Below are 16,523 nucleotides of genomic sequence, written 5' to 3'. Positions count from 1 at the left end.
GCACGGATGTCAGAGAAATCCAGCAAAAATGGAAGCAGGAGTGAAAAAATGAACCATTTTGGCTTTTTCCGTGCTATGTCCAGAATGGAAATCAATCCAGTGAATAAGATCAGTGTTCGTTGTGCTTACTTTCAGTCCTCAAATGATTATGTTCTACCACCCTGTTTGCATTCTGTTTCCTTTGCGTTGAAATGAATGGGGTAGAACAGCATAAAGAATCATAATTTATGTAATAAGTTACATAGTTTCAACACAGCAGACAAATAACTTAGTTTTTGGTGGAAGGCGAACTGCAGCGGAAGAGGGACGGCACCGCATGTCATGAATACAAAGCAGATCAGAAAATGATGCTTTCTTCCATCCTTGCTGCAGGGGACCAGTCTCAATATTGTTCAGACGAAGGGAAGGTTTCCCACCCTGCCCCTTCATGCAGCAGGCTGAAACCCTTATCTCCTGCCTGCTCTACCTGATGGCTCTGTTTGTGGAAGCCAAGCAAACGCCGCCCCACCTGTGTGAGCACATGAATGAAAGCATCCTCCGACACCCATTGTTTCCATATTGCAAAAGCTGAAAGCGCAAGTGTGTTTGTGCAATAGATTTGGGTTTGTGTGTAAATATGTGAACAGGATGATTTTCCAGCTCTTTGGCAGTTGTTCTGAAGGAGTTTTCTGTGCCAGTTGTCGTCAAGGTTTTGCAGGCTTCGACGGGAGCTGTGCTGTCACTCCCAGTATGTTTCCCTGGAGCATGTGCTTATGATAGTACAGACTGTTCATGTTTTCTCAAACTGATTTTATTTTCACTTTTACCCCCCAGCCAATTAGCAATGCAGATTTCATTGTTCCCGTTGAAATTGATGGAACCATACATCAGGTGAGCATTGCTGTTTTCTATTCACCATGTCACTGGTTTTGGGTGTGCTGGTATTCCCATGCAGCTTTTCATGTCTGGGTAGCTATTGCTGGGACATTGTCTTTCCCTCTTTATTTTACTTTTGAGAATTTCAGAAGCCCTTCCCCATCATCAGGAGATACATAGTGATCCCACAGAGTAACCCTGCCCTCAGGAAAGGGAAGGAAATAGCTGTCCTGTCAGGATAGAAAATCATGTAAAAGATCTCGTTATCTCGGAAGACCAGGAAATGATGAAGCATCTTTTAACTGCAACTATAACTGGAGAGAAAAACTAGGTGGTTGGATGACAGGGGTTTGAGAAATGATAACACTTGAGTATAGAGTAAAAGAAGAGAGGCAGCTTGACAACTGGAAATGGAGTCTCTTTATTATGTATCAGTGTTAACAAGACACCAGAATATGCTCATCAATACATATTATTGAGGACATGGTAAAAGTGTGTATAGAAACTGGACCCATTATCAAATAAGTTTATAAAGTGTTCACATGTGGGGGGGGGCTACATTTTGTTTTCCCCCTCTCCTGTTCCATTAAAAAGCCAATAATTGAATGACTATGTAAAGTAAAACATTGTCAGATTAAAAGAAAAGAATAGATATATATTCACCCTGGAGTTCTTTCCGACGAGTTGGGCGCATCTAAAGAAAGGTGTCGAATTATGAAAGGATGGAGTTTGAGAACTAACTGACGCATTAAAAATAGCATGTCACTGGGGCCAGATGGCATTCACTTGAAAGTCTTTGCACTCGGATTTGAAATGGCTGAACTGTTAACTAGAATATATAAGTTATCACTAGAATCACAGAGGAAAGGGGATCTTGTGTGTGTAGACACAAGGTGAAAGGGTAGGCGAGAAAAGATTGCCCAATCGGTAACAAATTGTTTGCACACACACAGAGCACATTGTTGCGTGATCTCATTAAGAACTTTGAACACAGACTTGTTCACATAACTGATTCACTTGACTAGAGAACTTCTGCCTTTGTCCCATCTAGTTGATAAAACTGGTTTCTCTAATGTATCCATGTGTCATATGGGATACAGGATGGGAGGCTCCCCCCCCCATCCTGCTGACCAGCACTTCGCCCAGTGAGAGCAGCAGCAGTGGGTCAGGTGGGAGGAATGAGGAAGTTAGCAGGGTGGAGGAGACAAGGCTCAGTGATGTGGGAGAGCCCTTGCGCCGCCTTGATCAAGAGGTGGAGGGGAACAGGCAGCCCCTTCTGGCGCCCGGATTAAGGCGCGCCACTAAACGTAAGGTCGGGAGGAGGCGTTTCGGGGTGCCCAAGCTCTTATCCTGGTCACGCAACAGGAAACATCCACTCCCGGATTCTGCAAGTGACTAGGAGGTCATGTTTTCTGCTATCTCTGCACTGTAAATACTATGCACAATAAAACCTTTAAAGACAAGTACGGACTTGGGTGTCCTTACTCCAGAGTAGCCGCAACAACACCATTACACCATAGTTCTCAAAAGAGTGGGCAGGAGAGGATGTCAAGTGTGAGAAGATTCAAGGACATTCAAATAAACATTTCAGTGTAGTATAGCATGCATGCATGCATATATATATTTGCAGAATGTGGATAGATATGAAACAGGGATTTTCAACTCTGACAAATATGAAATATCAGAAAATAGAAAGGCTTCTTTGTGTTGATGAGGATACAAGACTCAGTTTGTCTCCAATTAAACCTAATATGAATGAGATTATCCGGCAAAAGCAAGCTTGTCCCTCTCATTGAGTTTGTATACTGTACATACCTATATAAGAGGCTCGTTTCTAGTCATTTGGGAATGATTTATGTTCTTATGTAGCTGCATTGTTTTATACTTTCTGGATGTCCCATGATCATATTCTAAAGTAGCTGTGTTGTATGTTACAAATCAAGCACTGCTGGGAGTTGTTTCTTTTTTTTACACAATGTATTTCTTGTGAATAACAAAATTCAGTGTGGCGTGAACAATTTTTTATTCTGAAAGTGTTGCCCAGAGAAAAGCCAGGAGGAAAACTTCCACTAAGATTATTTTCATGATGGGTTGCTTGTTACATTCTTGTTACATTCTTGTTTAAATTGGTTTTATTGGAAACTGTTATATTTTATAAACACATTTTGTTGTTCAGCAGGATAAAAATGTTTTTTCCGATATGTATCCACACCATTCATTTAGTCAGTTGTTTTATTTTATGAAATTTGCCCTTTCTCCCAAAGGAGTGCAGGGAACCAGTTCTCTCGCTACAGACTTAAAAGGGGTTGAACATTCATTCTTTTATCCAAAGGGGCTCTATGAGGAGACCTGAAGTTCTCTTAAGACAACCATCTGATCCTTCATTCCCATGATAGTATGGGGCAAGCTATGACAGTTAAACAGATTTAAAACTAATATATATTTGTTGTTGTAATAGGACCTGGGTCACCTGCTATCCACAAATTCCAATCTTTATTTATCAGTTCTCTGCCAAATCAGTCTCACGTGCCAAGGTAGCACTTTCCAAAGATAAGAAGTGTAAAACTTATGGGGTAGAATTGTAAATTGCCAGCATAGAGCAAGAGGCTTTTTTTTAAAAAAAAAAGTGGGACAATTTTCTCTTCTCCCCCCCCCCTCCAAAAAAAGAGAACAAGATGATCATGATCCCATATTGTCCTCCACTACAGACAGGGTGATCCTTCAGCAGTTTTGCAGGTGCTGCCTACAGTATTTGCCCATCTGAATAACAAAGCATCTTCTGCAGTTGCTCAGTAAATTTCTATTCCAGTCCCATGACCACTTGGCACGGTTTTCTGCCTTCAGAGTGCTGTGTCGCTGCCCAGCAGGCCTATCTACATTAGCATTGAGAAGGACTGAGGAGTGCACTAAAATGTGTCTAAGAAACATCCAAAGGCTCCTTTCTTTGTGCGAGAATCGCTGTCGTTTGAAAAGGTTTTTTCAGTTAAGAAGTTCTGGTTTGGAGGGTGTTTGTGATGAGTTAAATTGCATTTCACAATATAAACTGTTGTACCACTGAATAATGTTTGGGGAGAGCTGCATTTTCTCGAACACAGAAGTCATTCTCCATCCTCTGTCCAGGATGATTGGGGTGGGGAGCTCAAACAAAATGTAAAACATCTAGCAGCGTAGCTCTGCATAAGACCCAATGATCTGGGGCTTTGTTTTTAACAGTAGTAGTATTTTTTTGAGCTAAGGATTCTGGTTTTTGTTTTTCTTTTAATCACAAAAATAGCGAGAGGGAAATAAGAAGAACGAGGAACATGTCATTTGAAAGCTGTGTGCATGACTTTAATATGTGATGACTTTGTAGTGCACATTCATTCCCTGAAGGGCAGTGCTCCTTGAATGATCTTTCCAGAAGAGGCTGTGACCTGGTTCAAGTAATCCAGGATAGGCTGTGTGCATTCTAAATGGCCTATCCTTGATTACTTGCACTGGGAGGTAGCCACAACACAGTGAATGCGATGCTGAGAGGTTCCAGTCCATGTGTCTTCTCCCAACTCTTAACAGCAAGAAGACCAACAACCAGATATATTGGGTACCAAAGGCAACTTTGCTATGTTTGTCTGCTTCGCCATCAAGGATCCAACGTTACATTAAACATTGGGGGGGGGGAGAGAGAACATGTGCTATATTGTTGTAATGCTCATTTTTCAGTGTGCAGATGTAACACCGTTTCAAGCAAATGTTCCTTGCAAGCACTAAATGTCCCAGATGCATTGCAGTTTCCATTGCTTAGAAAGACAGCTCTTTTATTTGGTTCAGTTAAAAATTGATTGTTTGCAAATGGAGAAAAAATAAAGGACAACCGCAGCTGCCTTGCTTTCCATGCCACTGTTATTTTTCTACTCCAGTTACCCACCCTGCAAGCTTGCTTTGCCTATCGCCTTTTGTGCAGCAAGTAATAATAGGGCCCATCAACATCTCTTCTCTGCTGATTTAATCCCTGCGGTGTGTTTCCGCTTGTCCCAGAGTCTCAACCTCTCTTCTTTTCCCACCCTCCCCTCCTCCCTGCATCCTTCCAGGTTTATGTATTAAAGCGACCACACGTGGACGAGTTCCTCCAGAGGATGGGAGAGCTCTTTGAATGTGTGCTATTCACAGCCAGTCTAGCAAAGGTAGGTCGCGTAAGTCTTGCCAGTGCCTCTCTGTGTGTCTTGGTATATTTTACCTCCTTTCCAGGTACCTCAGAAACTGGCCGGAGCAAACTTTCAGAGCAGCTGGAAGACCTTTGCCACTTAATAAATAAGAGCCGCTCCTCTTGAGAGCCGCCCCTCAGAATTACGGGGCGAACTGCTTCAGAAGAGTCACTGAACAAGCGTCTTTCGAAACCCGAACCCAGAGCAGCTCATCTAGGCCAAGAGTGTTGCCAACATAGGCAAACCTCTCTCTCTTTATCCTTCGTGATGCCTGAAGTCCCCTTTGAGGACTTTAAAAAAATAAATATATTGGGCTTTCTTTCCCATTGAAGAGAAAATAATTGTCTTAATCTTCCCCCCCTTTCTCCCCTCCTTGCTTTATTTGGCAGCGTGTACTTTTGCCTGCTAGTGTGTGGGTAAGTGTTCCCATGGTAACAATATCACATATGGGCTTGTCTCATAATGTAGCCTCCATGTATTGCTCATGATGGCAATATGAAAGGCCTTTTTTATATATATAGTTGCCATGGTTATGGAGGGTGGGGAGGGGTGGGGTGGGGAGAATGGGAATAAATAGCTTATTACATAACGTAGTATTCCTAAAGCTGCACACAAATAAAGTGTACTGGGTTCTAACGCAGTGCCCGTACAGGCAACGAATAGTCGGGGCTTCAACTAATTAAAGAATACAGAGCACACCTTACCAAGCAGCATTTATAACGTATAAGTGCTTGCAAAGCTTGATGGTGATATTTGCATTGGTGGGTTTGTGGCAGGAGGAGCCAGGAATAATTCCACATTTTGTGTGCACTTTGGAGTAGTTGTAGAAATGCTAGTGCATAGAGCACAAGCTCTGCAGTAGAATTAGCCGTCTCTAGAAGCCGTGATGTTTGCCAGTGGTGTCTGTAGTGGCAATAGCAGCACATTCCTGTAGAAAACAAAGTCAAACTTTTGCAAACTCCCACCGTATTGGATAAATTGGGAGGTGGGGGCTAACTACGTTGCCTCAGCTAGCAGATACTTGGAAGAGGCTTTCCACATATTGGCAGTGTGCTTCTCTGGTCATTGGAGAAGAGCATATTGTTTGCAACAAGGACTTGGGGAGCACATGTACTGCTCCTGCAAAGCAGCCTCTTTTGCTCCTGGCTTCAGGCAAGTTCATTTTGTTGGGCACAGTCTCCTGGTGGGCACTTGCCGGCAGAAAGCTCAAGCTCAATTCTTCCCCTGCTTGTCTTTTAGCAATCACTTTTCTCGGCTACAGCCTTCAAGTGCTTCAATTAAACTTGCCATGAAATGAATCTTTTATTCAAGTCGATATAGCCAGCTTTTATTCAAGTCAATATAGCCAGGGTCAATATACCTGCCATTCGTTTTTCGCATATGCCTAGAAACATGGCTGGGGAAGGGGTGTGCACCCCAGCATTTGGGGTCTGAGAAATCGGGATTGGCTTCATTCCTCCGCATACCCTACCCTCCAGTAGACTTTTGCATGCATTGCAATGAGTGCTTGGGGGTGAAGTCGCCACAGCATCCTCAAGCTTGCCTATTAAATCTTCTTCCTGTTCAGAAGACAGAGGTGGTTTCTGTAGCTTAGAAGATGATAGCTAAGACTTGGATCACATCCACACCACATTTAAAGCACTCTTCTGCCACTCTAACACTTCCCCCAAAGAACCTTGGCACTTGCAGCTTGTTAAAGGTGCTGAGAGTTAGTAGGAGAACCTTCCCAGAGCTACAATTCCCAGCGCTTTTAGCAAACTATAGTTCTCAACATCTTTGGAGGAAGCCATGACAATTAAAATGGTATAAGAGTGCTCTAAATATATTGTTTGGTTGCGAACTTCCAGTTCTACGGAGCGTGAATTTTGTGGGCCTGGTGTTAGGATTTCTGTTGACCAAGGGAATCAGCATTCTGCACAACTCTTAACCTCAAATTAGATTGTTGCTTTTCAGTATTTTGTAGACTTTGGACTGGTGAAGTATGCTTTTGCCTTTGCATTGGAGCTTTTTCTAAAAAGATCTGAAGATCTTGTTGGACTCTTTCTAAGAAGGTCTTTCACACTGTTAATACAATGGAGGCTGCTTGTTAGTTAACAATCTGCCTACATTGCCAATGTGATTTCCTATTACAGTGGTACCTCCGGTTGCGAACGGGATCCGTTCCATAGGTCCGGCTGCATCCCGAGGAATTCGCAACCGGAGGACCGCTTCTGCGCATGCACGTGCAGTGAAACCCGGAAAAATACTTCCGGGTTTGCCATGTTTGCATCCCAAAGTTTACGTATCCAGAGGAATATGTAAGTGGAGAGGGATCCAGAGGGATACGTATGTGGAGGTACGACTGTACTTGCATTTTGTTGTCTGCTTTGTTCTATAACTGGGGGTAGGGGTGCTAGTTAGGGGACTGTAAATATAACATTTATAGTATTTATAGTCAGTTATAATAGACTATAATCACTAACATATATTCTCCCTACAGTGATTATGAGTTGTTTGGAAAGCGCCAAGCTTTCCCTCCTCTGGGTGCCACATCAATCTGAGTTCAGTGGTGCAAATCCAACGTACAATTAAGATTAGCTATGAACTGTCATTGCTACAAGAGAGCCTCTGCTCTCACCCCAAAAACCTTGAACCCAGGACTCTGACAGCAGCACACGGACTCCTTCCTTCCTTCATCACTTAGGCAGCTTTAACCTTCTCCCTCACTCCTAGTAATGTTCAAACAGACTTCACCAGTGTTTCTAGGTTGTCTCCTGTAGCTCAGGCTGTCATTCCTCAGTTCAGCATTGAAAACAGGTTCCTGCTCCTGGAATTCCACATGATGAAGCAAAATAGGAGTTTTCTATACTTACCTGGCAGGGGAGACACCATGATCAAAACAGTAGTTTTCTTTTTTAAAAAAACAAAAACAAAAACATTTATATTCCACTTTTCCTCCAAAGAGCTCAAAGTAGTATACATGGTTCTCTCCCCCCCCTTTCCCACCTCCATATTTTATCCTTCGAGGTAGTAGGTTTGGTTGAGAGATGATATAAAAGTTGAGTGTAGGGTTTGCAGTGCGATAGGGCGTTATTTTAATTTTGGCCTGGCTCAGCCCTAGTCCATATCCCAATGTAATATAAGGTACATTTTAAGGAAGTGCAAAATAAGGCTCTACTCCTTCATGTACCAGTAGCGCAAAGTATATTTGATATCTGTGTAATGACTTTTCCCCACCTCTTCCTGTGAACTTTTTGAGGGTCCATTTCCTGCTCATGCCACGAACCTCTGCATGGCGCCTTGGAGAAGCCACACCAGGATCTCTAGGCCAATTTGGCTTCCCTCACCTTTGTCTTTGGAACCAGACTTGGTACGAGTAGCTTAGAATGGATATCGTGGCTGTACTTAACCCTGTGACTGTGTTTGTCAAATGATTTGCTAGACTTCGTTGGGCAGCATTTTAGCTGAGAAGAGTGGCCAGGATGCCAAGACCCAGTGACAGTTGTTCTACAAGATCAAAGGGGGGGGGTGTTAGCCTTGCTTTCCTTGAAAACAGCAGCTCCCCGCCACCTTCATGCTTCACGGCTGTTTTAGAAACTGAGCAATGCAGCTGTTGAATCCTGCTGGGCTACTGCAAATTTAATGTGCAGTTACATAAAAGAGATGAGCTGCTTTTCCACTGAGTTGGACTATCTGGGTGAATATGGTCTCCTCTGAACATAAGACCACAGGAAGAGCACTGCTGGATCAGGCCAATGGCCCACCTGGTCCAGCATCCTGTTCTCACCGTAGCCATCCAGATGCCTTTGGGGAACCCGCAAGCAGGACCCGAGCACAAGGATGGAGTCGGGAGTGTTTTCTTTCGCCTCAGAGCCTCCTTCGTAATCTAACATGGCCCTTAGGGATGTTTTTAAACGGGCCTACCATATACTATCTCTCAGAAGTAAATTTTTAAATAACTTGCCTGTCGCAGATGCTGTGTGCACCTTGCCTTTGACTGCCCTGACTGTGTTGAGACATAAAAAGTATATTAAATGATTGTTAACACATAGAACACATAGAACAAAGGTGTGTGCGTGCGTGTGGAAAGATTGGGGTAGTCACTCGTCCTGTTGAGGGAGGGTCACTGTATTAAAGGATACCCACAACCTTTTGTGAACGTTTACTCTGGAGGAAGGTGCTTGGCTCATGTGCAGAGCACCACAAACCCTCTTCACAGAGAGGGAGGGCCAGGAGTGCCACCCCCCCCCCCAATTCCTGTTGCACCTTCATGTCTCAGGCATCTGACAAGAGCTTCGTCAAAGCCATGTTTCCTATTCTTCATTTTGGCTCATTCAACATCCGTGTTGAAAAGAGATGCTTGATTTTCACAGGGTTACATATGTCTTCACCGTGTGGCCTCTTCTTCTTCTCCCGCTTCCTTTCTTTAATCAAAGTATGCAGACCCAGTAGCAGACTTGTTGGATCGCTGGGGCGTGTTCAGAGCTCGGCTCTTCAGAGAATCCTGCGTTTTCCACAGAGGAAATTACGTGAAGGATCTAAGCCGGCTCGGGCGGGAGCTGAGCAAAGTTATTATAGTGGATAACTCCCCTGCATCTTACATCTTCCATCCTGAAAATGCAGTAAGTACTAGCACTTTGCAATAAACGGGAGTAAATTCTTTTGTCTCTGGGTTTGTTTATTCAGGCATTTGCTGCCTGCTAAGATGCACAAGTGCTTGCTCTGTAAAATGGAGCACGGCAGCAGCATCAACGCCTGAGGAGCAAACGCTATAAAATGCTTAGGTGTTAAGAGGCAAGAGATGGGCAACTCTTTTGTTTGTGTCAGAAACTCATTGCATTCTGTTTCTGAGCTTGCTTGAAAGATGCCAAGAAGGTGTTGACCAGGAAAGTAGGTGTTTTTTTTCTTCCTTTTTCCTGGATCTTCAGTGCAGACAACTTGGTCAGGAGTGATGAGGCCAAACTAGACAAGAGGCACAGATTCATGACTGGATCTTGCAACGTTTTCCATACACACATACACACAGGGTGAGTCATTTAAAAGAGGCCCCGTGGATACAGAGTACACATGTTCCACAGGGCCTCTTTTAAAAGACTCACCCTGTATATATAAAGCACTGGGAGGTTTTTAGGCCAATTAATTTGGGTAGTGAAAGCAAAATGAAATAGTGCTGGGGAGAACAAAACCCAGTGCCCCAGTGGGGATGTGTCAGAACAAAAGAAGGGCCCGCTGTGTCGGGTCAAAGGAATACCTAGTCTAGCATCCTCTTCTCACCGTAGCCAACCAGATGCTGTGCAGGAAACCCAAAGAAGGCCTGAGCAACACACTCTTCATTTTCTTTTGAGTGGAAAAGGGGTGACAACCCCCTCAACAGTCACAGGTTGATCCGCACAGATTTGAGAGGCCCGCGTATTTGGGGTGTTTGCACCCACATTTGGCTACACCCACCCCTGGCATGGGACGCGGGTGGCACTGTGGGTTAAACCACAGAGCCTAGGGCTTGCCGGTCAGAAGGTCAGCGGTTCGAATCCCCGCGACGGGGTGAGCTCCCGTTGCTCGGTCCCAACTCCTGCCAACCTAGCAGTTCGAAAGCACGTCAAAGTGCAAGTAGATAAATAGGTACTGCTCTGGCGGGCAGGTAAACGGCGTTTCCGTGCGCTGCTGTGGTTCGCCAGAAGTGGCTCTGTCATGCTGGCCACATGACCTGGAAGCTGTACGCTGGCTCCCTCGGCCAATAAAGCAACCGCAACCCCAGAGTCGGTCACGACTGGACCTAATGGTCTGGGATACCTTTACCTTTACCCCTGGCATGTGGCCCCCTGGCATGTGGCAAGGCAGGGAGAGCAGCCGTCTCCTCCCAGATATCTAAACCACGATCTGCATGAGTTCATGGAGAATTTAAATCAAGGATACAAGGATTATTACTCCACAGTGTGCCAGTAAGGAGAGAGCATCCTTCTCCCATTGGGCATTCTCCTCTCCCTGTCCTCCCTGCCTTGCTTATGCAGAGGATCATGGCCACGTTCTTTTATTATTTTCTGCTACCTTGTGCTATAATTAAGTTGTTCCAGAGCTCTGCCATAGTTAAGGAATCCTGGGAGGGAATGGGAATGGGGAGAGGGGGCAGGAGAAGAAGCTGTGGCTCTTTTCAGCAGCCTATTTCAGAGCTGCCGAGCCCTTTTTCTTTTTTAGTCTCTGATGGCAACTAGGCACCTGGATTTTAGGGGCTCCTGTTTACTCACCCCCTTGAAATTGGGGAAAGCTTGAGAGCCGAAGGAGTATACATACAGTTCTTAACGATATTACAGGCTTTTTAGTCTTCCAACTGTTCAGCTCTTTGAGACCATTTGGAAGCTGGTATTTTCACATTCTTCATTGGTTGTTTAATTTTAGAGCAGCTAGACGTTATCTTACATAAGGTACCAAATGTTCAATGTTGGGGGGTGGGTCTGAATGATACCAAATGTTTGTTTTTGTGGAGCTGTGAATGAACTCTGAAAGTGACGGAGAGGGAGAAGGAGAACAACAGCTTTTCACAACCATACAGTTATCTGTATATGTCGGGAGAGTACAGAGCCACCTACAGAAGCACCAGAGACAATCAAGTTTGTATTGGCATGTGGTTTCACAATGGCCAGGTTTGCATGTTAGAGTGAACTCAGAGTATAGCCTACTGTGGCGGCACAAACAAGCCAGCAAAAAGCTCACAGCCGCTTTTCTCCTCCACGGACGTGGGGCAGTAGCTATGCTTACTACTACTTGGCTTAGTGGTTTGTCTGAACCTGGGGTTGTGGTTCTCCGGGTCTCTTCTCCTTAACCATGACCTGTTGCAAACCTCAGCTTTGCTGCACCACATAATGCCTGCGGAGAGCAGCAAAGCGACTGCAATGTCTTCCCTGGGAGCCAGCGCACTCATCCAGTGCTCCAGTTTGGCTTCGCATTCGTCAAGGGTGCTTCACAGCCAGAGGAGTGCACACAGCAGAGACTTGACTCTCTATTGTCAAAGATAACACAGTCAGCTTCCTCAGCTCTGGAGACCTGCGCGCACCCATCTAGCACCCAGGCAGTTGTTCCCAGCTCTGCGCTCTATGGAGCAGCTGCAGCAGCAGCTGGGGACCACTCCCCCTCCACCAGTTTATGTACCTCCCCCTGACGTAGCCAGAGACTATGCCTGAACGGAAGCTGCTTCTGGTCTTCCCACTTCAGTTCTCTACTGCTTCTGCGGGAGAATGGTACAGAGGAGGGTGGGAAAGGACCTGGCCTGCCTCTTCCTCCTCTTCCTCCAGATCTGAAGCTTCCCCTGGCTATGATTCCCACAAACCCCTGCCCCTCTGCCCAAGTCAGACTCCATCTCCCCTTCCCCTACTGCACAATCAGTGTCATACCAGTGGCTGACATGGCATGCTAATGTGGCCAGTAAGAGTTCTTTACCCACTGAATTATATATCCCTGCCTGATCCCATAGAGTCTGGGTCAGATGCACAGTTCATGACTACTAGTGGACATGTGTTCGGTGTTGCGGGCCAGAAGCCTGTGGAACCCCCTCCGACTCCGATTAAGCACCTGGCACACAGATTTTGACGAGTTTCAGGCACATGACAAAGACTTTTATTATTCCAGCAGGCATCTTATAAAGTAGTGTTTTGGTTTAAGTCCCATTTTATGATGGATTTTGTACCCAATTTATTCTCTGCACAATTATGCTAACCATTATGCCATATCTAAATGCCTTAAATTAAAGTTTCATGCAAGACACTTCCTTTGGGAATGAGGGTAGCTGATTTAGTTTCCAGTGAACGTGTTTAATGTGACACTGTTTGTTTGTTTGTTTGTTTGTTTGTTTGTTTGTTTGTTTGTTTGTTTGTTTCAGGTGCCTGTGCAGTCGTGGTTTGATGACATGACAGACACAGAATTGTTAGACCTCATTCCTTTCTTCGAAGGACTAAGCAAGGAGGAGGAAGTCTACACTATGCTCCATAAACTCTGCAACAGGTAGCCCTGCAAGGCCACGCCTCTGCTTGACCGTAGCCGCTCCAGGACAGCCAATCCCAGCGCAGCACCTCAGAGAGGCTGCTCGAGTTGTCAAGAGTAACGATGCTCTCGATCTCCCTTTTAACTTGCTGTGCATGAAGGACAATCATGAATCGATGCGACTTAAAATCATGGGAATATTGATGCTGTAAAAGCGACAAGACTACTTGGAGAGAAAGAAAATTTTAAAAAGAAGCCATTTTGAATGGGGACTGTTTTAATGAATTTCCTAAATGGACACAATTTACAGGATCCACTTTTTTTCTTAAAAACATGCCAAAAATATATATATATTGAAAGCTTGATGTTTCAGCAAGTCGACTGGACCCTTTCCCCCACCCAAACCATCCTGCTATGCAGACCATTTTCCCCACCCTGCCCTGCTTATAAGAGCAGTTGACCTGACTCTGAACTTGTCTTTCTTCCACGATGAAGTGCCTTTTTGAATGTTGTTTTCAGATTTTAAAAAGAGACATTTTTGTATCAAGGCGTATTTCCAGGCATCTTTTAGTCTTGTATTGTTTAAATGCTTTAAGAAGAAGAGAGAAAGTTGGGAATCTTTTTATAGAGCACTGTAATATATGGAGACGAAGGCAAAAATTGAAAGAGGCCGCGAGGAGGTCCTGCCTACAAGATTGTGACATTGGGTTTGCATTTGCTATGCTCGGGTCCCATTTGAAAAAGGTTCAGGAATATATACGAGGAGAAAGTCATCTGGGTTTTATATAGGCTGGTGACGCAACTGTCTTACTAATTTGAGTCATGTTTTGCACATAGCTTAGGGTATCTCTGCATTTTTTGACTACATACGACAAAACGGAATGGGATAAACACACAGTGGCAAGGAGCCCTTCAGCACCTTCAGGAGGTGGGGAGAGAGGGGGTCTTGTAATGTCTTTGCTAACGCACAACTGCCAGGTGTTTCAGATGCTGTTAGCGGTGAGCTACCGATAAGCATTGACGACAAATGGGGGTTTATTTATTAAGCTTGAATTCCTTACCGAAAAATGCAAATTGAGCTGTTAAGAAGTGTGGGCCCAAGCCCCAGTGAAAGGACTGCAGGAGATCACACAAGAGCACAACTCCCATTCCTGTCATAATGGGGTGTCTGTGTGTAGGAGACAGGTCCCCCCCTTTTTGTGCCCTGTATATTTTGTTTTTCTTAACTGCTGCTACTGGAGGTTCACTAAACAGAGCTTAACCCTGGCTGTTATACTGTTCTTCGCCACTGTGCCTGTGCTACTGAAAACCTTTTTCTGTAAGCTGCAAAACATGGGCAACAAATGAAGTGCTAGCCTTGTGTATCAAACAGTATTATATATCATAGAATCATAGAATTGTAGAGTTGGAAGGGAACATGAGGATTGTCTAGTCCAACCCCCTGCAATGCAGGAATCCTACCCCAACGCTGAGGCCCACAACCCTGACATTATGAGTCTCATGCTCTACTGTCTCAGCTATATAGGCTAGCTAAATCAAACGTGGCCTGCAAAACTCTTTCAAACTGGGGTTGTGTTCTCATGTGCTTCATTGTGGGATTTTTAAAAAAACTCACTTTCCCCGCTGTGAGAATTACAAAAATGACAATTCTATGCTTACCATTACTTTTCTCTATTTCATTTCATTTTATTCTCCCCACCTACTAGATGAGATTTCAGATTATCACCCCTTTGCAGAAAAGCTCACATTAACAGGACTGAGGTTACCTATATCACACACACGTTGGAGTTACCCAATTGTTTAAAATTGGAGCATTTGTGTTAAGACTCTCAAAGTGTTCTCCATAGCTTGGGCTTTTATGCTTCTTGCATTTTCTATCGCCCCTGCCCCTAATTTGTTCATGTAAAGAATGTCAGTCTTATCCACAGAGAAGTTTTTTTAAAAAAATAGCAAAGGATTCTATCTTTCATACTCTCATCTCTCTCTCTCTCTCTCTCACTCACACACACACACACACACACACACACCGCTTGAAGCTCCAAAGATGACACACCCAGCAACACAATCCCATTTTGATGATTCGCCTCTCTGCTCCTTTCCTTCCCGATCAATATCTGAGGCCACTTTTTTTTTTCTTTGCACCAACTTGAAATATATAGTTGCTCAGATTAGCCATACTGGACAGGAATTGTCCAAAAGGAAAAAGGAAAAAAAAACCCTCTTTGGTGCTTAGCCCAGTAAACTGTCAGGTGCAGAAACAGCTTGTCTCTACCTGCCTTTACCTGGGTGTGGCCAGTAGGAGCCGAAAATAGGATTTATAGTCCTCCGCTAAAAACATCGAAGAAGCAGCTTTTAACACATACATAAGAAAAACCAGCCAGCCTCCATGGGCATGAAATAGGTTATCACAGGCACAGCAGAAAACAGAATTGTCACTCCATAGTACAATTTTGCACGGTGTTCGCAGAGCCTCTTACAATTCCACTTGTCCCAAAATTATCGCCCACCTTTCCACATCTTGCTTGCCCACCAGAGGTTATTTAACTGAGTACTGTATGTTTTGTCCGCCAGGAAACCTGGCAACGTAAGAGAAAACCTAGGGGTTGTTTTCTTTTTGATTTTGATTTTTTTTAAAAAAAAATTAGTATGGATTCTGGCTAGTCCATTTAAAGCTTACCTTCAGTCAAAGTGTTCTTTCATTTTTGTATTTGAATGCAGAATAATGAAAAAGTGGTTGTTACTGCCAAAGCGTGTTCTCTGAGCAGTATTTTTCCACTGTGCTTCAGGCCTCCTGAGCCTTGAGTACAGTCTGCAGGGGAAAGTATTCAGGTTGTAGCAAGGGCAGGGATGACGGAGAATGGTTGGAACGAAGGAGAAGTCAACCACGGGTGGTTAATCTCGCTCCCATTAAGCTCCGTGATCTTCCAACCATCGCTTGCCCTTTGTCCCGCCCTTTCTAGCACAACGTGACCTTCTGACAAGTTTTACGTGATCTGTTTGTACCTAACGCAGGCCATTTTCATTCGATGTTCACTTTTTTATAAAAGAAGGGGGGCGGGGAATCATCGATTTTATCTCTTAACCAGTTGCCTTAAATGTCTGTGAATGAATGTCGATATTAAAAGTGTCTTGTAACATTGTGGAATCCACATGCAATAGACAATGGAACTTCTCTTTCTGGTTTCTCTTCTCTCCCCACCCCACCCTCCCCTCCCCCAACTCTAATGAAACATGCTGAAAATAACTCTGGGAAATTTAAAAATCTGCTAAATTCTTGAAATAAATAAATAAATAGTGGTTTATTATAAAGCCATGTGACTCCTTACGGGCGAATGCATTTGTCGTAGCATCGGTAGGTTCTGTGAGCCAAGATCTCGCTCTGCCAAATGGCTCAGGAGTTTGAGGAACCTCATGGGGGGGCGCACGAAATCAGGACCGTTTGACAGGTAAATTGCTCAGATCCATTGCCCAATGTTCTTGTGCATTGCAGAAGTCAGTACATGTTTAAGAGCCTGGGAAGAAAAATCAGCTGTAACC

At 44.3% G+C, this 16,523-nt stretch overlaps 1 protein-coding gene across 3 annotated transcripts in view; it reads left to right on the top strand.

The window, feature by feature from the left end:
• Positions 1-16,297, top strand: part of CTDSPL (CTD small phosphatase like) — a 62,707-nt gene extending 46,410 nt beyond the window's left edge. For 2 of the 3 annotated variants that reach the window (XM_035129294.2, XM_035129292.2), the window contains 4 exons: positions 814-870; positions 4,923-5,015; positions 9,452-9,637; positions 12,886-16,297. In XM_035129294.2, the coding sequence (XP_034985185.1) occupies positions 814-870; positions 4,923-5,015; positions 9,452-9,637; positions 12,886-13,011 (462 nt within the window). In that variant the 3' untranslated portion in view covers positions 13,012-16,297. The other variant, XM_035129293.2, reaches the window with a different exon arrangement.
• Positions 16,298-16,523: the final 226 nt, after the last annotated feature.

This window comes from Zootoca vivipara, chromosome 12, assembly GCF_963506605.1.
Source record: "Zootoca vivipara chromosome 12, rZooViv1.1, whole genome shotgun sequence".
NCBI classification, from domain to species: Eukaryota; Metazoa; Chordata; class Lepidosauria; order Squamata; family Lacertidae; genus Zootoca; species Zootoca vivipara.
The sequence above is the reverse complement of the archived record's forward strand: the minus strand, read 5'-3'. Positions and strand labels throughout refer to the sequence as shown.